The following is a 25,586-nucleotide window of genomic DNA, read 5'->3' as shown; positions in this document are numbered from 1 at the left end:
CTGTACAACATAGCACTCCACTCTACTATATGAGACGCCACTCCAATTGATAACAGTTTCTTCAACTCTATGCTACTCCACTTAAATGTGTGCCACCCCACTCTACGCAAATCCACTGTACCCTTCTCCTCTCTACGCCACTCCAATGTATATCACTCCACTCTAAGCTATTCTACTCTATGCCACTCAGCTCTTCTACACTCCACTCTACAGTATTCCACTGTATGCTATTCCACAATATGCTACTCCACTTTACAGTAATATACTGGTTCGCCACTACAGTGTACGCCACTCAGCTCTACGCCACTCCATTGTATGACACTCTCCTCCATGCTATATAACTCCACTCTATATAAGTCTACCTCACTCCATGACACTCTGACATTCTACTCCAGTCTATGCCTGTACACTCCACTGAGCAACTCTATACTCCACTCTGAGCCCGTACACACCAATGTACAACACACTATGCCTCTATACAGCACTTTTCCATATGACACAGCGCTCCAGTCTGCTTTACGAGACTCCCATCTAATTTATAACAGTTTACTTACTACACTATGGCAGTACACTTCATTTCACCCCACTCTCCAAAACACCAATATACTCTATTGTACTTTACTTCACACTACGTTACACCACTCCACTCTGCTCCACTGTACCAGACTTTACCTCACTCTACGCTTCTATACACAATCCACTCTATGCAGCTCCACTATTTCACAAACTACTGTACTCTATGCATCTCCATTCTACAACACTATATTGCACTCTCTGACACTTTACTCCTGTCTCTACCCCTTCACTCCACTGTGCAAAACTGTACTATACTGTATGCCACTGTACAAGACTCTACTCCGCTATATTCTATGATACTCTATTCCACTATACGATGCTGTACGCACCTCTTTGTAGGCCACTGCACTGCACTTCACTCCACTCTACTCTTCTACTCTATTCCACTCAATGCCATTGTACTCTATATGCCAATCCACTGTACCACACTCTACAACACTATACTGTACACCACTCCACTCTACAAAAATCAAGTAGACTGTATGCCACTCTAGTCTACTGTAGTCTACATCACTTTCCAATACTGTACGGCACTCTACAACACGGTACTCCAGTTTATGACACTTTACTTGACTGTATGCTGTGCCACTCCAATCTACTACACTCAGCGCCACACTAGTCTACGACATGCCACTCCACTCTATGACAATTTACTCTACTCTACACTACCCCACTCCAGTGCACTTCACTATTCTAATCTCCTGTAATGACCTGATAATTCTGCCAATCACCAGGGCATACTGACCCTATCCCCTCTTGGGACCCAAAAGGATACAACACTTCACAATACTTACCCAAGAAAGGAATAATACTAATGATTACCTAGAATATATGGCTATTGCCGAGGAGCTCGCAAACAGCAACAACAACTCAAGAACAATACCGGTGGCAACAACGCAAACAACCCAGGAAAACAACGCAAGAACAAGGGCCACTCGGTAAACAATGCAACAAAGCCCACCCAGGTGGGACTAAACAACGCTCAGTGCTGCTTGCTGAGAGGTCGCTCCCCAGTCTCCCTGGCGAGACCTGGTATCGTTGAGCTGCATTTCTGTTGCATTCCAGCTAAAAGTTTGTCTTTATCGTAGTGCACTGGGCGCTGCTTCACCTCGCTTCTGATTGAATTGCATTGTATTGTAAAAGTTTGTTTGTACTGTAGTGCACTGGGCGCTGCTTCGCCTCGCTTCTGATTGAATTGTATTGTATTGTAAAGTTTGTTTGTACTGTAGTGCACTGAGCGCTGCTTCGCCTCGCTTCCGCTGCTATTAATTTAACTTTAGTGCGCGTTTACCCCCGGCGCTGTGCTCTGCCCTCCCCCCTCGCTGCCATTTTGTTTATTTTGTTGTTGTCCTCGGTCTGCGTCCTCGTGAGCCCGCCCCGCCTCCCAGCTGAGCCGCCCTCCCACCTTGTATTTACAGCGCTCCCGTACCTGGAAGCGCTGTGATCCCCTCAGTGCTGCTTGCTGAGAGGTCGCTCCCCAGTCTCCCTGGCGAGACCTGGTATCGTTGAGCTGCATTTCTGTTGCATTCCAGCTAAAAGTTTGTCTTTATCGTAGTGCACTGGGCGCTGCTTCGCCTCGCTTCTGATTGAATTGCATTGTATTGTAAAAGTTTGTTTGTACTGTAGTGCACTGGGCGCTGCTTCGCCTCGCTTCTGATTGAATTGTATTGTATTGTAAAGTTTGTTTGTACTGTAGTGCACTGAGCGCTGCTTCGCCTCGCTTCCGCTGCTATTAATTTAACTTTAGTGCGCGTTTACCCCCGGCGCTGTGCTCTGCCCTCCCCCCGCTGCCATTTTGTTTATTTTGTTGTTGTCCTCGGTCTGCGTCCTCGTGAGCCCGCCCCGCCTCCCAGCTGAGCCGCCCTCGCCCCTCCCCCTTCCCACCATCCATATATGACAGTAGCCCATGCGCGCAGCGTACACGCGCAGCGTTCGCGCCCCAGTCGCGCCGAAGGTGCGCCAAAGGTAAGCCCGTCTACGCCCGTCCGCGCCTGGACCGCGCCCAGCGCCAGAGCCCCTGGTCCTCGTAATGTCCACCCCTCCCGCATTACGTACGATGCCTCCACCCTCCTTGCCCTTAACCCCGGCCGACTCCCCAACTGCGTCCAAGCCGCCCCTGGACACACCCATGGACCCTTTTCCTGCAACTCCTGCAAGTTCGACGGCACCAAGGACAACTCCTCATCTACGAACACACAACAGATATCCGACCCCAACCACCTACAATGCATCCTGCTCAACACCCGCTCGGTCCACAGACACGCCATTGACCTCTGGAATCTACTAGACACCATCTCTCCGGACGTCGCCTTCCTAACAGAAACATGGATGAACGCCTCATCAGCCCCAGACATCACCATTGCCATCCCGGAAGGCTATAAGATCATTCGCAAGGACCGTACCGGCCACACAGGAGGAGGCATCGCTATTGTCCATAAGAACTCCATCCGCATCTCAACCAGCTCAGACGTCAATCTCGCCAACTCTGAACACCTTCACTTCCAGATCCACACCGACCCCAAGACCACACTCAGAGGCACCCTCCTTTACAGGCCAACAGGACCCCGCGCACAATTTAGTGAAGACATCACGGACTTCATCACTCCACACGCGCTCCCCTCCGAGGACTACATCCTTTTGGGAGACCTCAACTTTCACCTTGAAAAGAACAACGACCGCAACACCACCACCCTTTTGGACAACCTCACCAACCTCGGACTTAAACAACTTGTCACTACCCCCACCCACATCGCAGGTCACACACTCGACCCTATCTTCACCTCCAGCAAACATGTCTCCTTCAGCCACACCACAGCTCTCCTTTGGACTGACCACAGCTGCGTTCACTTTACCTACAACAAGCCCACATCCAACAACCACCCCCAACCCACTCTGCAAAGAAACTGGAACAAAATCACCATCAACCAGATCTCCTCATCGCTTCTTCAAAACCCCCCAGCCCACTCCTCTAACCCAGACCAAGCAGCCACCAACCTCACCCAATGGTTATCCAACAGCGCCGACATCCTAGCACCACTGAAAAAACAACAAATCAAACTAGGCAGCAAGAAGGCCTCCTGGTTCAACGATGATCTTAAGAAATCCAAGAAACTCTGTCGCTCCCTTGAGAAGGCCTGGAAAAAAGACCCAACCACCAGCACCAAGGACGCCTTCAAAAACGCCACCCGCATACACCACCAACTGATCCGGAATGCCAAGAAAACCGCTTTCAAGGACCGACTAGATAACAACGCCCACAACAGCAAGGAACTATTCAACATCGTCAAGGAATTTACCAACCCCTCAGCCAACTCCAATGACATCACCCCCTCTCAAGCCCTCTGCGACTCCCTAGCCTCATTCTTCCACAACAAAATTGCAGACATCCACAACAGCTTCGACAACCAACCCAAAGACCAACCCACCCATCCCCCTGCAGGACCCCCACCCCCCCTGAACATCCTCAATGACTGGAAGCCAATCTCCACTGAGGACACCATCCGTCTGATGAACTCTATCCACTCAGGTTCCCCCACAGACCCATGCCCTCACCACATCTTTAACAAAGCAGACTCCATTATAGCACCGCACCTCCGAGACGTCATCAACTGCTCCCTCAACTCCGCAACCTTCCCGGAAAGCTGGAAACATGCCGAACTCAGCGCCCTCCTGAAGAAACCCACAGCTGACCCCACCGAACTCAAAAACTACCGCCCTATCTCACTCCTTCCATTCCCGGACAAAGTCATCGAGAAAGCGGTCAACAACCAGCTCGCCGCATTCCTCGAAACCAACAAATCCCTCGACTCCTCACAATCCGGCTTCCGAGCCAAGCACAGCACTGAAACCGCCCTCATCGCAGCAACAGACGACATTCGAACTCTACTGGACAATGGAGACACAGTCGCCCTCATCCTCCTCGACCTCTCCGCAGCCTTCGACACGGTCTGTCATAGCACCCTTTTACAACGCCTCAGAAACGTCGGAATCCAAGGAAAAGCACTGGACCGGATCACCTCGTTCCTCACCGGAAGAACCCAGAGAGTCCGCCTTCCACCATTCAAGTCAGAAGCCACTGAAGTCATCTGCGGCGTACCACAAGGATCTTCACTCAGCCCCACCCTCTTCAACGTATACATGAGCCCCCCCGCGGTCATCGCACGCCAACACAACCTCAACATCATCTCCTACGCCGACGACACTCAACTGATCCTATCACTCACCAGAGACCCTAACACTGCCAAAACCAACCTGCATGAAGGAATGAAAGAAGTAGCTGAATGGATGAAGCACAGCCGTCTGAAACTGAACTCAGACAAAACAGAAGTCCTCATCCTAGGCACCTCCCCCTCCGCCTGGGATGACTCTTGGTGGCCAGAGGCCCTTGGAAAAGCACCCATCCCGACGGACCACGCACGGAACCTGGGCGTCATTCTGGATTCCTCACTCTCGATGAACAGACAAGTCAACGCCGTTTCTTCATCTTGCTTCAACATTCTTCGCATGCTCAAAAAAACATTTCGCTGGATCCCCACCGAAACTAGAAAAACGGTCACCCACGCTCTGGTCACAAGCCGACTGGACTACGGAAACACCCTCTACGCCGGTACCACCGCCAAACTCCAGAAAAAACTCCAACGCATCCAGAACGCTTCAGCCAGGCTCATATTAGACATCCCGCGTAAAGAACACATTTCTGGTCACCTGAAAAACCTCCACTGGCTCCCCGTCAATAAGAGGATTACTTTCCGGCTCCTAACCCACGCACACAAAGCACTCTACGAAATCGGACCTGAATGCCTCAACACACGACTGTCCTTCTACACCCCCTCCCGCCAGCTACGATCCTCCAACCAAGCCCTTGCCACTGTACCTCGCATCAACAAAACCACCATGGGAGGTAGATCCTTCTCCTACCTGGCAGCTAAAACCTGGAACTCACTTCCCACTCACCTTCGCCTTACTCAGAACCACCTAGCATTCAGAAAGCAACTTAAAACGTGGATATTCGACAAGTAATTCCCCACCCTTCTTCAAGCGCCTTGAGACCCTCTGGGTATGTAGCGCGCTATATAAATTTAATGACTTGACTTGACTTGACTTGACATGCCCCTCCCAACAATGCCTCAGGGTGCATTACTTTTTACTTTGGCTTCCCCTGGATGAGAGCGGGGACATCCCTCTCTCAACAACTACCTACAGGAAGGGAAACTTACCATCCTTCCGATGCTACAGCACTTGAGCGGGAAGGGCCCTGACCTACCATCCCAAGGAACACAGACAAATAATGATATACTTTGGGGCTTCTTTATTACACAATGATAGAAGGATAAAAGAAAGAAACTACTACTATGTCACGATAGGCCTTCTTCATATCAATCCCTAAGCAATTGCTAAAATGCAATCAGTATAACATAAACAGAGCTTATATGTATGTAAATGTAGGGAATCTGAAAACAGAAAGAGATAGTAAGCAAGAATAGTAGGAAAATTAGAGACTAATGGAACACCTCACCAAGTATCTACACATCCTATTTCCACTTCGCTAGAGGGGAATCCGTTTCTCCAGCCAAAACAGGATTCTCTGCTCCACCGTCACAGCTGCACGTCTGTACTGTGATGAACTACCAGAGATCAGAGCTCGGACACTCCCTTTAGGAGAAAATGGAAGCGTTAGTCAAAGCTTCTAGCAAGCCTCACCTCCTTTCCCATCAGATTCCTGTACCACTCCGTGCCAAGGACACACCATCGGCTGGCCAAGCGTCTGTTATGACTTCAGCATAAAGCGAGCACATTCCTCCAACAAGAACCGGTCCTCTCTGGTTTAAGAAGGGTGAACAACAAGTAGAAAGTAAAGTATAGCCTCTCACCTAGACAGGCTCAGAAGATGGCGACAGCTCAGAAGATGGAGTTTCTCAAGCATTGGCCTCTATTCCTGCAAAATAGCAAAATTAGTATGCAAGAAGGCATAAGATTATGCCAAAACCAATAGGCAAGCCCTGCCATTAAGCAAGATAAAGTCAGAAACAGAAAGGTACATAATCAAATCCTACTTTGTAGCATATTCATACTATGCAGGCATACACATCACTATGTTATTTGATAATATAAATTGCAAAGCAAAATGACATGAGAGCATGTCAAAGGCAATAGTCAGCACTGCCATAAGACAAGGTAAAATCAGAAACAGGCCTACGTATCACTATATTAGGCTAAAATTTACTGAGATGGTAGTGGGCAATGGTCATAATCGAGCCACTTAGCCATAAAAATAGCTCAGTCACTACATCTCCACTCTACCACAATATATCCCACTCTACGCCACTGTACTATACTTTGCTCTGCACCACTGTCTGACACTCTACTCCACTGTATGCAACTCCACTCTACAACACTGTACTACAGTCTATGCCACTCTGACACACTACTCCACTCTATGCCCGTGCACTCTGAACGCAGTGCCATCCATGCCGAGCTGTGAAACGACAAGAGCCTTTTACCACTCCAGGCACAGTATTACAGATTTAGATTGGTAAAATACCAACCAAACCAACCTGGAATGAATAAAGCAAGGGAGTTTGTCCTGCTGCTTTCTGGTGACCTTGCCCCTCTTTGGGGCCATAAACTGAACTTCGTAACCCCTGGTGGGATCCTAGTTCCAAGGTTCTTCACTGCCTGCCTGCTTTTGTTTGTATTTCCCCCAACGCACATCACCCTTGTGGGGGACTACCAGTAACAGAGTGCAACACGCCTAAAACTGTTACCACGTGTGAGGGGGGGGGTACCAGAGTCAACTTGCGCATAAAGCACTGCCTCTCCCCCCGCAGCGCGGGAGGCGCGCGGGCCAAGGGCAGGCCCGTCCTGCACCCGTCGGCGACAGGTAGAGGCGAGCCACCACCCTTGACTTTTCAATCAAGACTTTGGGGCTTTGTTAAGGTATGTGCATTCATGTCAGCTAAAAGACCCCTGCGCGAATATTGAGTGCCACCAGTCTGTGTAAGCTGGATTCTGCAGCCCCTCCTGCTGTTTTTAGAACTCGCGAATCTCCAAGAGGGACTGACTCTGCTGGGTTGGGTGGGCTAGGTGCGCCGGTTGTGGCAGTGAGACCCGGCGGTCTGGAGCCTTATTGCACTGATGTTGGCATCAACAATCTGAAACTGTGTACGAACTATCCGCGGAAGAAGCAAGGGGGGATAAGGTTAGGCACTTCTGGACCTATAATTACGCATTGATAAGTGGGAGGTCGGGACATTAATTTAATATTGTAAGCCTCTGGTTAACGGTTTGGTTTGTCAAAATCAACGTGTAAATTGTGACTGGGTTGATTACTATTATTTTAACCATAAACTCCGCCAGAAAAAGAGTAAACAGATGTACCTGAGTCAATCATTGACAAACATAGGTAAAATAAAACATCTGGCCATTACTGGAAAAATACCTTCCCCAGACAAGTCCCAAACATCCCTGCTAAAATACATCACTGGAGCAATGGGAGCTATAGAGAAACAGATTCTACTGTTGAGGAATCCCTGTCAGCAGGTGGGCTATTATGTGGGGGGAACACAATTACCAAAGCTATGAGAGCACAGGCACCTGTAAATGAACCGAAAACTTCAGGTAGTATAACGACGGGGTCAGGTGGTGATGGGGGAGATGGATGGGGTAGGGACCTGTGAGCCAATTAAAACAACTGATCATATCCAGATCAATGATTGTTAGATCCTGGGAGAAACAGTAGTGCGGAAGAAACCAGGGAGGGTGAATAAAGGGGAGAGTGAACAAAGGGGGAAGGGTTAATAAAGTAAATGGTTGCATTCAATACATAGAAGATGACCTTGTCTCTCCCACTAAAACCAACCCCCCCACCCCTCCCTCTGCTAAACGCGCGAAAAAACCTCGCACACGTTGTGCAGGTAACCCCGCAAGCAAAAATCTAGTTGCTTTTAAGAAGGGGAACACCCATGTGCAGGGATTACCCTAAGCAAAATCAAGTGCAACGGAAACTCTCTCAGACCCCAAATATAACATTATCATTGGTAAATTAGACGCCTTAAACAAGGCATTTAAAAGTCTCCACAGCCAGGTGAATGATATAATGGGAACAATCCAATCTAGACTGGCGAAAGTCGAAATAAGAACTGAGTCTTGCCTGGAATTGTTGATAATCGGGTCTGTAGGCCAAAAACCACTGGGCCTCCCATTATCTGGAGTACCCTTGGAACCCCTAGCTGAGCCCTTATTGTGCAATACCACAGCTAAAGAACTAACTCCTCACTCATGCAGCAACATAGGTGGTAAAATCATTGGAGGCTGATAGGCCAGGGATAGGAGATGGGGATAGGAATAATATTGCTGGTAGACCGCTAGAATTAATGCCACTATTCAATAACCATCAGGTGGGCCAAGCTGAATGCATAGACGATCGACTAGATCTCCCGCCAGCTGCAGCTCCATATGTAATAGTTCTATCTAATGTTCCACCTCTCCCCACAAATAGTAGGGAAAACTGGATTTTGTTGAGGAATAAATCCCTAAATTGGCTGGATGGCAGAACGGATTTAACAGATCACTTATTTTATGATTTTAAAATGGTTAGATGAGTAAAGAAGGTGGGGAGAGTAAATAAAAATCAAGTGGTGACTGTAAGGTCCTGACTTTTTTTTTAGACATCCTCAGCTGGTGAACCAAGTCCTGAGTAGGTCTTTGGCTAGCTGTGGTAGCAGTATGATCATTCGACCTTTGGGCGACTTCTACCACCCCCCATATTTAGGAAAACTGGTGCGCCCACCCCCAAATCTTCAACAGAGACCAAGACCTACTAATTGAACAACCCCAACCTCCAATAGGTTTCAGCGTCTTCTGTCGCTGGATGGTCCAGATTGACTTGATGTAGGGCCCCATAACACAGGAGAGGAGAATAAGCAGAAAAGACATGGCACTGAAAATTCGGTGATCATTGACATAAGTACCCCTGTAAAAACTCCCCATGAGGAAATTACACACAAACAATGCAACCATGTTAGGGATAATGGAGGTCATACAAACAATAAATAATGACGTAGAGCGCATTGCGGTGGGTAATGAAAACATGTGACAATCAAATGGAACGGTATTTTAACAAGCAATTGTGTAAGGTCCACTCGGGTAACACAAACGGGGTCACAAATAACGAGGATGTAGAGCAGCCCCATTTCACACACAGTCCATATGATAACAAGTTAAACAAACTAATTCGTAAATATGATCCTTCCTTTAAGAAAAGAAATTTCAACACCTTAAGCGGACCGTAAGAGGACTTTTAATGGAACAATGAATAACAGCATCATTGATCACATCATATTGTCAAATAACTGCCGGGGTATATCTCTAACTTTCAAACCCATTCAGTAACCTTAAGCGATCATTATCCTCTGAGGCTGCAATTATCAATGGTCCCGTTTTTTTATCCGAATGATGGACAAAGTGATGCCACAGGTAGAGAGGATTGAACTTGCCCATTTAAATGGATCTACTTTGCACTGGACTCAAATAAATCCAAAAGATCTTATTAGTCAGCTAATGTCCAACAAGAAAGAACAATTTACTGTATGTTTAAGCAAAAACACACTGCCAAGAGAAATTATTACCGCCTTCTTGGACATTACACACAGTGTGAAAGAGACCCTGTCTGCCAAAAGAGGAAAGACAAAACGGTATAAAAGAGCTGGTTTGATACCGTATGCAATAATGCCCATAAGCGACTTAGGGTTGCTCTGCATAAAACACCAAGAATCAAGAGTGAGGTCCACCGATGTAGAGCGGAGTATAAAATGGCAGTTAAGAGGAGGAAACATTATTTAAGGGAGATCACTTGGGATTCTTTACTGGAGGCGAGTATTAGTAAAGACAATAGATCATTCTGGAGGATAATTAATTCCTCACCATGTAGCTCAGAGGGGCACCCCACGATAGAAGCATCAATATTGGAGGAAGAGTGGATCAATCACTTTGTTAATATTTATTCAGCACCTCCCACAGCTAAGGTACAAGAACAGGGACATACCGATAATGAGAGGGTAGCTATCTCTCACATTTCTACTATCCCTCCCTTCTCACTGGAGGAAGTTATTAACGCAATCCAAGCAAGCAAAAGTAGTAAAGCTCCTGGACCAGATGCCATTCCTGTTGACCTTTACAAAGATAACATCAATTTGTGGGGCCCACTGCTGACACAAGTTTTAAGGGCTAGCTGTAAAGTGTGATTTTTACCATCTTTGGGAGAATCCATTATTGTCCCCATTTATAAACAAGCATTTGCATAGCCAATAGGTTTCACCTTTGGGACCTTATAAGTGTTTAGCCATGCAGCACAAATCAGTGCAGGTCTAAAAAAAAAAAACAGACGAAGATGGCTCCAGCTACAACAAAGGGCCATTTCCAAGCTGCAGAGAGAAACCGGATTTATGTTTGTTTGGGAAAAGCTGAACACATCCCACTGTTTCTACAATGAACAGCAGCTATCAACAGGCCGAGAACAGTGCACTGCCTTACAGCCGGACAGAACCATAGTAACCAGTTCATTATTAAATGTGTTCTCCTACCAGGCTCTGAGTATTGCTTAAAATAACTTCGAAAGCAGCCCCCACCCTGCCGAGGAGAGCAAAGACCTGCCCTGTTCTTTATTAAAGCCATCTTGGGGGTTTGAAGGGAAAAAGAAAGAAAGGCTCAGAGCTGAGACATGAACAAAATAAGTGCTGGAAGAATGCGCGCCGGACACAAGGGAGTCTGGGACACAGAGACAAAGCCGGACACAAGGGAGTATGGGTCACAGAGACAGAGCCGGACAGAAGGGAGTGTTGGACACAGAGACAGAGACAGACACAAGGGAGTCTCAGACACTGGGAGAGAGAGCCGGACACAAGGGAGTCTTTGACACTGGGAGAGGGAGACGGACAGAAGGGAGTCTCGGACACTGGGGGAGAGAGCAGGACGGAAGGAAGTATGAGAACTGGGGAAGAGAGACGGACAGAAGGGAGTTTGGGACACTGAGAGAGAGAGCTGGACACAAGGGAGTTTTGGACACTAGGAGAGAGAGCTGGACACAAGGTAGTCTCAGACACTGGGAGAAAGAGACGGACAGAATGGAGTATCAGACACTGGGACAGAGAGCCTGGCAGAACGGAGAGCCAGACAGAAGGGAGTCATAGACACTGGGACAGAGAGCCGGACAGAAGGGAGTCTGAGACACTGGGGGATAGAGACAGACAGAAGGGAGTCTTGGACACTAGGAGAGAGAGCTGGACACAAGGGAGTCTTGGACACTGGGAGAGAGAGCCGGGTTCATGGGAGTCTCAGATACTGGGAGAGATAGTCGGACACAGGGGAGTCTGAGACACTGGGAAAGAAGTCGTCGACACAGAAACTGGCAGGTTGCAGACACCCAGGAGTGCTGGTCCCTGGGTGACTCTGCTGACATGAACGTAGAGAGACAGTACAATGAAAAGACGCGCGAAGCCGAGGGCAAAGTGTCTAAGCTGAGCGAACACTGCTAACTAACACCTCACATTGCATGTTCCATTTTGCACACATATAAAAGTAGAGACATGAAGGAATGGCAAAACCGGTTGCTAGCCTATCTATCGACAGTTCCTGACCTATGACCAAGATTGTGACAGTGAATGACTGAACGAGCACTGCTGCTAACTCCACCTGCCTCTAACAGCTGTACTTGGGTACGTGAGCGAGAGGGCCAGAACAAAGCCCACAGTTACACAGTGTGTCAGTGATGAAGCTGCTAACCACTGATATGCAGGGAGAAGTGAGAGAAACCAAGAGGCAAATGGATTTTGAGCTCCTGCAACATTAAAAGCAAAACTACAAATTCTATAATGCATCATGTTGTTGGCCGAAAAGCCCGACATGGAACCTCACGTGCAGTGAAGTGAGACAAATCCACACACCGACACTCCAGAGGATGAACACTGCAGCCAAACACAGCACACACAACGAGCAGGAAGGGGCTCACCTCACGGACTTGCTGCTCTTCCAGTTTATTGGCGCCGGTGGTGCGCACACAATTCGGCAATGCAAATAGGACTCGCCTTTTTGTAGACGCTGCACAACAAACAGGGCCACAGACGTTCTAAAAGCACGTGAGTGGTGCGCACGCCACAGCGAGCAATCTGTTTTCAATTATCGCACCTGTGTCTGGGCACGATAGTTCAAAACAGATGCCGCCCGTGCGGGTAACAGCAAGCATTAGGACGTGGGCGGAGCAAAGGCGGGACATGCACCCGCCCTTGCCCAATTGCGTGCTGTCTTTCCTAGAAAGACGCACGCAAAGGCCAATAGCCTGTGACAAAAATCTGATCACACGCACGAGCGAGTGGTCAGATTTTTGAAGCCCCTTACAAAAAGTCTCGTAGAGCAGAGAATGAGCACTGGCTCAGGCAAGACACAAAAAATAGACTGTCTAAATCCAGCATGCTTTAGGCCAATCTCCTTAATTGACTCCATAGCAAAGGTAGCAGGATGGATAATCTTGGATAGATTACAACATTGGACGGAACTGCATGGTAAACGGTCAGGTCTACAATATGGCTTTCACCCCAGGATTGGGACAGTAGAGTAGAGTCTCAATTTAAGCCTGCTTATTGGCAAATATGTCAAGATCAAAAAGGGGCAGATCTACATAGCCTTTGTCGATCTTTCAGCAGCTTTCGATTGCTCAATTTTGGCTCAATTTGCTGTTTGGTGGGGAAAATCCTACAAGTTCTACCTTTTCTGTTTATTGTGACTTTTATTGGGTTCTGGATACTATGATCTTTGTTACTTTGTTATTTATGTTATTGTGCGCCTTAATGCCTGGTGTTTTTTCCATGCTTTCCGGTTTAACTCGTTTTTGGCCCTCCTCTTTCCTACTGGGTATTTGTACACCATTATCTGGACTTATACCTCTGTCGTCCTTGAGTGTGTTTCTTACTTGACTTGCGTTGTTTTTTCTGCCCCTTCTCCCTTCTCAGTTAATTGAGTTTAATCTAATCGCCCCTTTTCAGGTCTAGGGATTTTTGCCGTTTCTTTTGTCGATTAGTGGTTAGTTCTTATATGAAGAACCTGATTCATCTTCTCTTGAATAATTGAGACAAGGGGGCTCAAGACATTTTGCTTTGTAATAAATCCATTAAAATCTGTTATTTGATTTGATTGGTCTGAGACCGTTATTGAAACATCCAATGTGATTTCTTCCAATAATTTATTTTCTTTCATTTGTGTGGTTTGATTTGTGAAAATTGAGAAGATTTTCTCAGGACCTAAGGTCAGTTGATTGTTGTATTTAAAGCTACGCTTCCTGGCGCGCTTTCTTTGCCTTTTTGTGGGTTTTGCAATTTGCGAGGTATCAATGGTGCTCTGTGTTATTTCGAGTTGATGGTCCCTTGTATCAGGACGTTTCTCTGTTTCCTCTTGCTCTGCTTCTCACTTATCATTAATGCTTGTCCCTTTGATTGTGTTTTTGCCTTTAGATGACTCCTTTTTCTCTGCTTCCTCTTGGGTTCCACTTGTTTGATTGGATTTAATTGTTGATTGAACTGCCCCCAAGATGTCCATTAATATTTCGGGCAGATTTACCAATTTGTCAATTATTTTGCCACAGCTGCAATTGAGCTGCTGTTGGAGATTACTTGTTTGTGACTCCAGGTTTCCCCTACGTGTTAGAAAGGACGTAATAAGGTCCAGCTTGGTGTTTATGCCTGAAATGTGACCAGCAATTAAGTTTATAAGGTCTATCTGGACTTCCATTTTGTCTGATTGAAAGTTCAAAACCCTAATTGCTTGTTCCAGTGTACTCAATTGAGTTTTACCCCACGGTGCAGTTTGAAAATCTTGAAAGGATTTTCCTGAAGCCCTGACCCATGATCAATCCTACTAACTGATGAAATTGTTATTGGAAATGACAGCTTTAATTGATTTATTTTCGTTGAAAAAAAGTCCTTCTTCCTGTGCATTCTCCTGTTGGTCGATTCTGTGGGTCGGGTTTGATGGGGTAGATACCACCATTCCCACTCCGCCCTGTGCTCTTCCCGTTCCGATAGCCGGTGACGCGATTTTCCCTTGAATTGCTTCTTTCGGTGTCACCTGTTTTTGTGTATTGGTTTCCAAAATTTGTAGAAGGTTGGCATCATTGGATAGGGAAAATGAGCTTGACCAGGCATCATCCGGAAGAACTACCTGTTCAACTGATTTATTTGTTTTTTTGTTCCATACGCTCGTTTTTATTGCCCTCATTTGCGCCTATTCCAATTACTTTATTTTGGTTTGTTGAGGGATTAAGCTGATGTACCTGGGCTGTTACTGTTGCCAACCTACTTTCTGGAATTTCTATGATTGATTTCTGTAAAGCTGAATTTACTTTTAGCGCTTTATTGATGTTTGACTGTTGCTGTATAGAAGCGGGACTTGTTCTAACGGTAATATATGTACACTTTTCCTGATGGTCAGTCGTTCCCGAATTAAAATGTCCTTTATTAACCCTTGTGTCTGGCATTATTGGGCTCGGTAGCCAAGCTGTCTCTACAGTTGGTGCGTAGATGGCGGCCGTTGGGTCCTTTTAAAAGAAACATTTCTGGATCCCAGTATTGTTACCAGGACTGAGGGATGTTGATTTCGGCATCGAAGCTGAGACTAGCCTCTCTCTCAGTCTGGGGGCCTTTCTTTTTTGGCTTACTGAAGCCCCTTGTTCTGTGAGTTTTTTATTTTTGTTTTTATTTTTGCCTGTAGTCGCCTGACGAACTTTCCTCGATCTCATTCTCCTTGTTGAATTATTGGATTGTTTGGGTTGTTAGGATTGTTTGCCCTTGGGTGCACCCAGAGCAGAGCACACTGGTAAGCCGCTAGCTAAGTCCAACCTAGTTAGACCGCTTCCGCAGCCTCACCGGGCCTCACTTATCAGCCACTAATGGCTGCCAAGCTTTATACCCCGTGCTTGCTCTCTGCTATTGCTGTTGCTGTTGCTGTTACTGCTGTCTCTGCCAACCCTTAATAGTCCACTGCTCCGCACTGGCACTAGCTCTGGCTCCTGCCACTCTCACTGCCAGAGCCGCTGTGCTGTGCTAAGCTGTGTTGGAACTTGCTGGGGATTTGCTCAAATTGCTGCAGTTGGTGGAGTTGGTGGGGTTGCTGCAATTGCTGGAGTTGGTGGGGTTGCTGGGAGGTTAAAATTAAGTATTTCCCGTATATTTCCTGTGCTGGGGGGTTAACATGTCTTTCCCATATATTTCCTGTGCTGGGGGGCACTTCAGAGAAAATGGGAAGCAATACGGGTCAAGGTGGGGTCTGGCCAGAGCAAAGGGCCGGGAGCAGGTAGCGTTGGAAATAAATGCAAAAATGCGGCGGTAATTAAAGGTGTTTTAGCCGTGTTTCAGCCGTGAATCTGCAAGGCTGATCAAGACCACGCGTCTCTCCTCCGCTCCAGCCTTTCCCGCGTCCTCTCCCCCAGCTCACCTCTACTCAACTCTGCTCTGCTCACGGCTCGCGGCTCGCGGCTTGTGGCTTTCGCGGTTCTCAGGACTTGCTCAGCTGAACCGGGACATCTGGGTCACTGTGCCGTGTTTCGAGCCTGTTCCCGCTGCGCCGCTGATCTGCCAACAATCCGCCGAGCCGACCTCCTCCTCCTCCTGCCACAGCCGCTGCCGAAAATTGCTATACTATGCTGTGGCCCCCCCCCTCCTTTTTGTTTTCCCGTGGGGGCCTACAGTGGATTTTTTCTCGGCTTTTTCGGAGCTCCACTGCTTGCTGCTCTGCTCTGCTTGTGTCGTCTGCTGCCTCCGTCCCTGCGAAAACCTGGACCGGACTCACACCTGACAGAGAGTACCTTGGTACCTTTAGAATCCCCAACATGTGGTGAAAAAAGGACACCCATTTGGCCTGGATACCTTTTGTGGTAAAGATGTTATGAAGGTGAAGTGCCATCCAAACATTGAAAATAGGCTCAGTACTGGAAGTTGGGAGTGGTGTGCACACCTCAGCAGCTGAGGTGTTATTAAGGAGTTAAAACCAGCCAGATAGGAGTCTTGAGGTGTGCACTCCCCCAACCCACTGTACTTGCCGGTCTACAAATTAATAATCTTTCAATTGCTTGTGTATCCCAGCATGTAGCACCAAGCTTCTCTAAGGCATTTGTTGATCTTTAATTAAAGAAGTTCAAACAGGAATGATCTAATGAAAAATGTGGAGATTTATGATTTTCCTGAAGGCTAAACTGAGTTGGGGGTGGTGGAGGGTATTTCAAAGTCTCTGAGGCCCGTCATCAAGAACCTTCTTCGATCAAGAGTGAGGTAAAAAGGATAATATTTAACACATATTTTAACCTTTATCTCCACAGATCAACTCATTTATCTGGGCCATGCAACTTCCATGCTCTGGACGAGGACTTGAAGCCCACTTGCAATTTAAAGCGAAGTCAGGTGCGTACAGTGGAAATAAAGGGCTTGCACATAGGCAAAAGGGCTTTGAGGACAGTGTGGTCCCAAGTGACATCTCTGTTCTGCCTTTGAGTATCTACTATGCTCACCCTCCTCATAAACCTGCTGTCCGACTGATCTTAATTCAACCAGTTCATTTTCTAATACTGAAAAAAATAGTTTGTTGTCACTAGCAATATTTTGTTTGATTAATATGTTTATTCCTAGTTAATTCTGCTTGTTTAAGAATATCCTGTTAAGTTAGTAACTCCAAGTTACGATTTTGGTTTCTTAGGGCTTATAAAAATATCACTTCCCCTCTTAAGATAGCTTTATAAGCTTCCCAAACTGTTTCTAAAGGTGCAAATCCAATATTTATTTAAAATAACAAATGTATTCTAGTTTTGATGCTTTTACTAAATTCTTTATCCAACAGAAGAAATAGATCTGGCATCCACACAGGGATATCATTCCTAAGGGGGTGTAATGTTACGTCCAGAATAACTGCTGTATAATCCAAAAGGGAGTTTGGCACAAACTTACAGAACCCATTGATCCCATTTCTGGACATTACGAAGTAGTCAATTTGTGACACTGATTGAAACCTTTTGAGGAAAAAGGTTTATTATTGTACTGTGGGGATCATGGTCCCACACAGGTCAATTAGTCCTGACTTATGTTTAAGGATCTGGAAAGCTTGTGCAATATTAGGCTTCCTCTGCAGCACATCGTGCTTGGAGGAGACCAGCAGAACATTGAAATTCTTAACCAATAATGATTGGGGTTAGGGAAATCTACTAATGCCAGCCTTCATTTGTAAAGAGATTTCAGGTCACCTTCTATTGGGCCATAATCAGAACAGTTGTCACACCTTGTTGGTTAATTTTCAGTGCATCCACTACCCATCTTTCTGTTTTTTCCTGCACCATTTTTCCAATGGATCCTGGGAAATTGTCTGAGGCTAAAAGTGCCTGCCCACCCCACCCCCCATGAGCAGCTGGGGTCAATGAAAGAGCTATCATTTTAAAAGGAGTCCAGTATTGCTTACTGCTAATCCCAGAACTTTTTTTATCAGTTTCCTGCAATATTGCCCTTTTCTTATGTATATTTTCTTTTATCCTGTTAACATTTATTGATAGTATCTTAACTTGGTAAATCTAATGTGCTGAATAATAAAGACATATTACAAGCTCTTCCTACATTCCTCCAGTTCCTTAATTTCTGAATCTGAAAATGGCTTTACTTTAGGATGGTAGCAAACCTTTATAGTAAAGTTAAAGGCCACCACAATGCAAGTATTCAACTATGTCGTATCTGGGGGTAAAATCACTCTTGAGAGGGAATCTAATTTGTTTTCTTTAAAAAAAAGGCAGGATCCAACCAACCTAATTTAATTTTGAACAATACATTACTTAATATAGATTACAAAATCTTTGCAAAAATAATTACAATAAGGTTGGCAGCTGTATTACCCCAAATAGTACACAAACATCAAAACGGATTTATGCCAGGCAGCCAACTTTGCGCCATTACGCTTTTTCTGGTACCGGCTATTGCTTGTTTCTGCAAATAGGGTTCCATCGCCCTTTTAGGTCGAGCCTAGCGACGGCGCGCATACACTGCTCGCTCTGCGAGGCATGCTGTAATAGAGTATGCAGTGGAAGCCCTGCCCACTCTCCACCCATATTTTTATTTGGCTTGCTTCATTGTCTTTCGGAAACGCTGGCTTCCGATTCATTATGAGTCCCTTTGTCAGTCCCTCCTGGGTACCTCCTTGTCACCATTTGTTACCACCTATAAGAACTGGAAATGTTACTTGGCTCATTACACAGTCTACTTTATCTAGTAGGTAAGCACTATTTCATTTATTAACACTAATGGGGACAATGGGGGCTTGCTTTGTTGTATTTGCATGCTGAGCGCAGCACCCAGTTAAAATATGATTTTTTAAAGTTTGATGTTTATTTTTTATTTTCATTTTACTACTGAGTGCGGCATCCACTTCAGGGACACCGTGCTTGGTTTTAATATTATTATTTTTTTCTAACTTTACTACTGAGTGCAGCGCCCGCTTCAGGGACACCACACTTTAATAATGATAATGAGCGCGGTGCCCACTTCACGGATACCGCACTCTACAATGGGTATTGCATTTGTGGGACTTTGGACTGTTGCCATTGTAAATGACAATGCCTTTTAATTTGTTATAAAAGGCATTGCCATTTACAGTGCCCATGACTCAAAGGCTCGCGACTGCGAGATCTATTGCATTGTAAATGCTTGTTGTTTTTTTATAGATGCAGAAAATGTTATTTGGTGTGCTGGATCTGTTTGTTTTTATTGCTAGAAAAAGTCGGGAGCGTGGGTCAATTGGTTAGGACTCTACTTAAACTTTATGCTGGAGAAACTGCCTTGCTAGTTATAATTAATTGTAGACGTATGGAAAAAATGTAATAACCAGGGGTACTAGGCAAAGGTGCCCCCTTTATCTGATCTTTCCTTTCTACATTGAACAGTTAGCAGTAGTCGTTTAGAGCCTTCTTGGAGATCATGGCCATAGCTCAGGGCTCCCCGAAAATCACTTTGCGTGGCTTTACATGGCCTTATAAATATGGCCCTCTTTCACACGGTACTCTGCATCAAAGGGGCGTATCATGGATGTTGCTGTAGGTATTCCTGCGCAACACCCATGGCTTTTTGACATTGCCCCAGATTTACAAGTTTTCTTAAATCTGAGGCAGCACCAAAATATAACACCTTTCCAGGGGAGGCGTTAAAGTGGCATACCGTTGCAAAATACTTTTATTTCTCCTCGTTTTTTGCTCTTTCTACATGTGTTGTAGTCTTCAGCACACATAGAAATGCACAATGAAAGGACACCGGACAGCCTCGCAGCCCACAAAGACGCCATCCGCAAACACACCATCACCTCATCAGGTCTGCCAAGAGGACCTCCTTCAAAGACCGCCTCGACAACAACGCAAACAACAGCAAGGAGCTCTTCAACATCGTAAAGGAACTCTCCAACCCCAGCTCCAACACCAACGACATCCCGCAGTCGCAAGCCCTGTGGGACTCCCTCGCCACCTTCCTCCACCACAAGATAGCTGACATCCACGACAGCCCCAACTGACATCGACACTCCCAACTGACATTGACACTCCAGCCACCCCGCACACCATCGATCACAACCCCCTGCCAGCCTGGGCCAACGTGAACATAGATGACACCATCAAGACCATGAGCACAATCCACTCCGGCTCCCCGTCAGACCCACTCCCGCACCACATCTTCAACGAAGTCAGTAGTTCCATCGCACCCCACCTGCGCAATGTCATCAATCTCTCCTTCAAGACCGCAACCTTCCCAGAGAACTGGAAACACGCCGAGATCAACGCCCTACTCAAAAAACCCAAGGCGGACCCGAGAGACCTCAAGTACTTCCGGCCAATCTCTCTGCTTCTGTTCCCAGCCAAGGTCATCGAGAAGATCGTCAACAGAGAGCTAACCCGATACCTCAAAGAAAACAGCATCCTGGACCCATCCCAGTCAGGGTTCTGCAGCAACCGCAGCACCGAGACTGCCCTCATTGCCGCCACTGATGACATCAGGACCCTCCTGGACAACGGTGAGACCGCGGCCCTCATCCTCCTGGACCTCTCCACCGCCTTCGACATCGTCTGCCACCGCACACTACGCATACGCCTCCACGACGCAGGGATCAGAGACAAGGCCCTGGAATGAACTACCTCGTTCCTCTCCGGCAGAACCCAGAGTGCTCGCCTCCACCATTCAGATCCGAAGCCTCCAAGATCATCTGCTCCGTACCCCAGGGATCATCCCTCAGCCTGACACTGTTCAACATCTACATGGCACGGCTCGCACAAGTTGCCCGACAGCACGACCTCAACACAATCTCTTACGCCAACGACACTCAACTGATCCTCTCCCTCACTAAGGACCCTCTCGCCGCCAAATCCAACCTCCACGAAGGAATGAAGGCCTTCACCGACTGCATGATGATCAGCCGACTGAAGCTGAACACGGACAAGATGGAGGTCCTCATCCTCGGCTCCAACCCTTCAGCCTGGGACAACTCCTGGTGGCCTACGGCACTGGGAGCAGCCCCGACACCCACCGACCATGCACGCAACCTGTAGGGCATCCTCGACTCAACACTCTCCATGAATAAGCAAGTCAACGCAGTCTCCTCCTCCTGCTTCAACACCCTCCGCATGCTCCGCAAGATCGACAGGTGGATCCCGACAGATACAAGAAGAACAGTCACCCAGGCCCTCGTCAGTAGCAGACTCGACTATTGAAACACCCTCTAGGCGGGAGCCCCATCCAAGCTCATCAAACGGCTGCAACGCATTCAAAACACCTCTGCACGCCTGATCCTCGACCTACCACGCCACAGCCACATCACCCCCCACCTGAGAAACCTGCACTGGCTCCCCGTCAACAAGAGGATTTCCTTCAAGCTCCTCATCCATGCACACAAGGCACTCCACAAGACCGGCCCAGCCTACCTCAACAGACGACTCTTCTTCTACATTCCCAACCGCCAGCTCTGTTCCGCCGGCATCGCCCTCCCCACCGTCCCTCGCATCCAAAGAACAACCACCGGCGGCAGATCCTTCTCCCACCTTGCCGCCAAGACCTGGAACACTCTCCCATTGAGCCTACGACAGACCCAAGACCTGCTGACCTTCAGGAGGCTACTCAAGACCTGGCTGTTCGACCAGTAGCGCCGCCCCCTTTTTTCCCCCAGCGCCTTGAGACCCTCACGGGTAAGTAGTGCGCTCTACAAATTCTTGATTGATTGATTGATAGAAGGAGGAAAACACAATTAATGATTGTTTTTGTGCACGAAGGTGTCCCTTACTGCACAACCACAATCATCCCTGCAGCGCAGGCACCTTTGCACCATGGTGCAAGGGTGCCTGCATTTTCGCACGGCTGCTGTTTTAGCATTGGCACAGGGGTGTGCCTCATTCTTGTAAATATGGTGCATTCCTGAGTTTTTTTAATTGACGCAGCTTGACGCAGCAACATCGCTTGTGGTGCCGCTCGGCGCCATTTCATTGAAAATATGCCCCTTGTTCTCAACTTGAAATGGACTGATCCTGATCCCATAGAACCTTCCCTGCTGGAAGAACACTACGTCAAGCTGCAGGCCACACTCCTGCAGGAAGGCATAACCCCAACCAGTGGGGGCTCCTCCTCTCACCCCCTTGGATGCCTCAACACGAAAAAAATCAATGCAGCTGATTGCGACATACAGAATGATAATGGGCCAGGCTGTGCTCTTACTACATGTGGTGGGCCTCCTCCTGCCTCAGTCTAGGGCAGGACATTCAGTGAGGTGGAAGAAATGAACAAAAACGCCCATGCTCCTAGGTGAGAATCCAATTCATGAAAAGGTGGTGAAACAATTTTTTTTAAAAAGTATACGAGTCTTTCACTGTCTCATCATTTTAAAACGGACGCATTTTCAATGTTATATTCAACAAAGCCATGGTTGCTGCTTTTTTATTTTATGCAACTAGCAACCATTGACAAAGCCAGTAGTCCTGGCTTCTTAGGTGAAACACTACTTGTTGTGTTATGTATCTGGATGCAATGACAAAGCAGCAAATTACCAGTCGGGCAGCACACTATGCTAAGCACAGATTTTTAGCTTCGGTGTTTTAAGCCATGCCCTTAATTACAACGAACATCCCTTTTGGAGCGACCTCACAGTTTTTTCATCCCACTTAAAGCCCTAGAAACAATACCATGTAACAGTGGCACTGTGCATCATGCATGACTCATGACTTCCACTTTTTTTGGATTGTCTATGTACAGGAGCAGAGTGAGCACTACCACACCCCACCCCTTGCTTTAGGAACTACAGCAGGGGTGAAGTCCTTGATGGGCCTCTTCTGTCTGCAACTCAGTAGACAAAGGCTCAGCTCATAATTAATGTGAAAAGGTGTGTAAGATGGGTAGAAGGGTAGATGTACAGGTAAAAGGATGGATGGATGAGTGAAAGGATGGATGGATGAGTGACAAGGTGGATGTAAGGCTGGATAAGGGAGTGAAAGGTAGGGTGGATGGACAGAAGGGTGGCTAGATGAGTGAAGGAGTGAAAGGGTGGATGAATGAGAGAAAGGATTGATGGGTGAGTGATGGAGCGAAAGATTGGATGGATGAGAGAAACGATGGATGGGTGAGTGAAGGAGTGAAAGGGTGGATGGATGAGAGAATGGATGAACAGATGAGGGAAGAAGTGAAAGGGTGGATGGATGAGAGAAAGGATGGATGGATGTGGCAAAGGATGGATGAGTGATAGGGTCACTGGATGGATTCATGAATGGATGAGTAAATGGATGGGCGGATGAAAGGATGATGGCTAAATGAAAGAGGGATGAGAGACAAAGGGAGGATGGATGGAGGGCTGAAAGGGTGGATGGGTGGGAGGATGAATGACTGGGTGGATGAATAAGTGAAAGGATGGCTGGATGCATGAAAGGGTAGGTGTCTGGATGGTTGAGTGAATGGATGGATGAGTGGAACAGTGGATGGATGAGTGCATGGATGGATAATGTGAAAGGATGAATGGAGGGATGAATGAGTGAAAGGGTGGATGGAGGGATGGATGAGTGGAATGATGGATGGACAGAAGGATAGACAATGGATAGGTTTGCAAATGGTTGAATATTGAGTGTCCTGGGCTACAGGGGACTCCAGTTCCCAGCATCCTCATGTGGCACCCTCTGTTCGCGTCATCTTGCAGCGCCCGGAGGTGCTTAAAACAACTCAGCGCCTCCCGCAGCGAGTGCGTGCCCGGGACAAGGGCGGGCCCGTCCTTGCCTGTCGTCGCCCGGAGGAGGCTGGGCTGGGCCAGGACATTTGGCTTTTATTTCCAGTAAGACTTATCAAGAACGTTTATGTGGGATAATCAGTGTTTTTAAGTAAACTAGCTAACTAGACAAGGATAGCAATCTGCCCCTTTTTGTCATTGATCTAAGAATCCTCTCGGGTTTACACGCAGCTAGTATGGGAAAAAGAAAACTGCATGTTTCAGCGCAGGGCCCGAAAACAAAAAAGGTACCTGACTCAAGTACTTCTCTAATGAAATACCTGACTGGGGCGGTTGGAGCGCTAGAAAAGCAAATAAATAACATTGAAGAGGCCCTGAATAAAGAGTCGCTGAGTTTGTCCTCAAATAGGATTACTAGGTCTCCCAGCGATGTTCAGGGAGCTGGGGTAGCAATACCTAAGGGCTCTCTGGTGTTACCTACTGACTTCAACGCCCCAATGGGTGCGTCCAATCAGGGTCGGACGAAATATCCGATATTGATCACGAGGGTGTAGTACTACCCTCACCTAAACGACCCCGTAACCAAAATAAAAATTAGATTCAAGTTGAACTGCCAACTCTGGTTCACGGGGTCCCTATTACAGCGGAACAGGAAAATCTAACTCTGCCCCAAACCTACGAAAGGATTGCTCAACCTCAACTAAGATTAAGGATCGAATACCCTGTCTTACCAGAAAACCTAAGTCCAAAAATAAAGGCCAAGAGCCAATTGGCATGCCAGAGCTATCAGATATGGTAACCCAGTTAACCACTTTAATTAAAGAATCGATTAATACTCTGGTAACCAGACTAGACAAAATTGAACAAGATTTAGCAATTATTATTAAGTCCACCAGAGTAACTACAGGGGACAACTTTAGACAGCCTTTACACACTAATAGTAGTATAAATAGACCTAAGAACGCTACAAAGGTCCAATGTGATCCACTACAAAGTGCTCCATCTCTTTCAACTCATATAATTGCGACTCTTAGCGGCCTGCAGAGAAGGGGGGGATAAGGCGACTGAAACCACAACATCTATTTCTCAACCTGACAATGCACTTAAGCAGAGTAAAAACACATCTCAGGCCCAAGAATGTTCTTCTATTAGTGTAAACCTAAATCTTCCACCTGCTGCAGTCCCTTAGACAATAGTTCTGGCAAATGTCCCACCACTTCTTGGGAGCACTAATGAATCTTGGGTTATTTTAAAAAACAAAATAATACACTACCTAGGTGCCAAGACAGGGCTAACAAGAGAGATGTTCCAGCTATTTAAAATGGTTAGACGAGTATCATGGGTAGGCCCCCATACTAAAAATGTTAAGGGGGATTGTGTTGTTTTATCATTAGGCTCACCTGCATTGGTCCATGAGATATTGACAAGATTAAATTCGAATGAGTTCATGGTTGATGGCATTAAGGTTTTTCCCCTGGGGTTCTTCTATAACCCGATAGGACAGCAGAAAAACATTGACCAAGTGAGATCTTCACTTCAGAACAATAACTGGCGTTATAATCTGGAAGTATCAAATAGGTATCGCCCATTATATTCCTTAGAGTAGGTTGATTGACTCGAGGATAACAGGGGCAATCAATCTAGTGCATAGTCCAGTTTTCTATACTAGAGAGCACGTTGTTCATCACAGGGGAATCGCTGGGAGGTAATACTCCAGAAGGGAGGGATATGGAATTGCTACCTGTCTTGCCATGCCCTGTACATTT

General features: G+C 46.8%; 1 protein-coding gene across 1 annotated transcript in view; it reads left to right on the top strand.

Annotated features, from left to right (window-relative positions):
* Positions 1–25,586, top strand: part of TSNAXIP1 (translin associated factor X interacting protein 1) — a 480,293-nt gene that overhangs the window by 114,449 nt on the left and 340,258 nt on the right. Inside the window, exon 2 of the mRNA XM_086945262.1 lies at positions 16,934–17,015. Coding sequence (XP_086801388.1) covers positions 16,934–17,015 — 82 coding nt within the window. The remainder of the gene's footprint in view (positions 1–16,933; positions 17,016–25,586) is intronic.

This window comes from Lissotriton vulgaris, chromosome 12 (genome assembly GCF_964263255.1).
Source record: "Lissotriton vulgaris chromosome 12, aLisVul1.2, whole genome shotgun sequence".
Classification (NCBI taxonomy): Eukaryota; Metazoa; Chordata; class Amphibia; order Caudata; family Salamandridae; genus Lissotriton; species Lissotriton vulgaris.
Note: the sequence above shows the minus strand (reverse complement) of the source record. Positions and strands in the feature narration are given on the sequence as shown.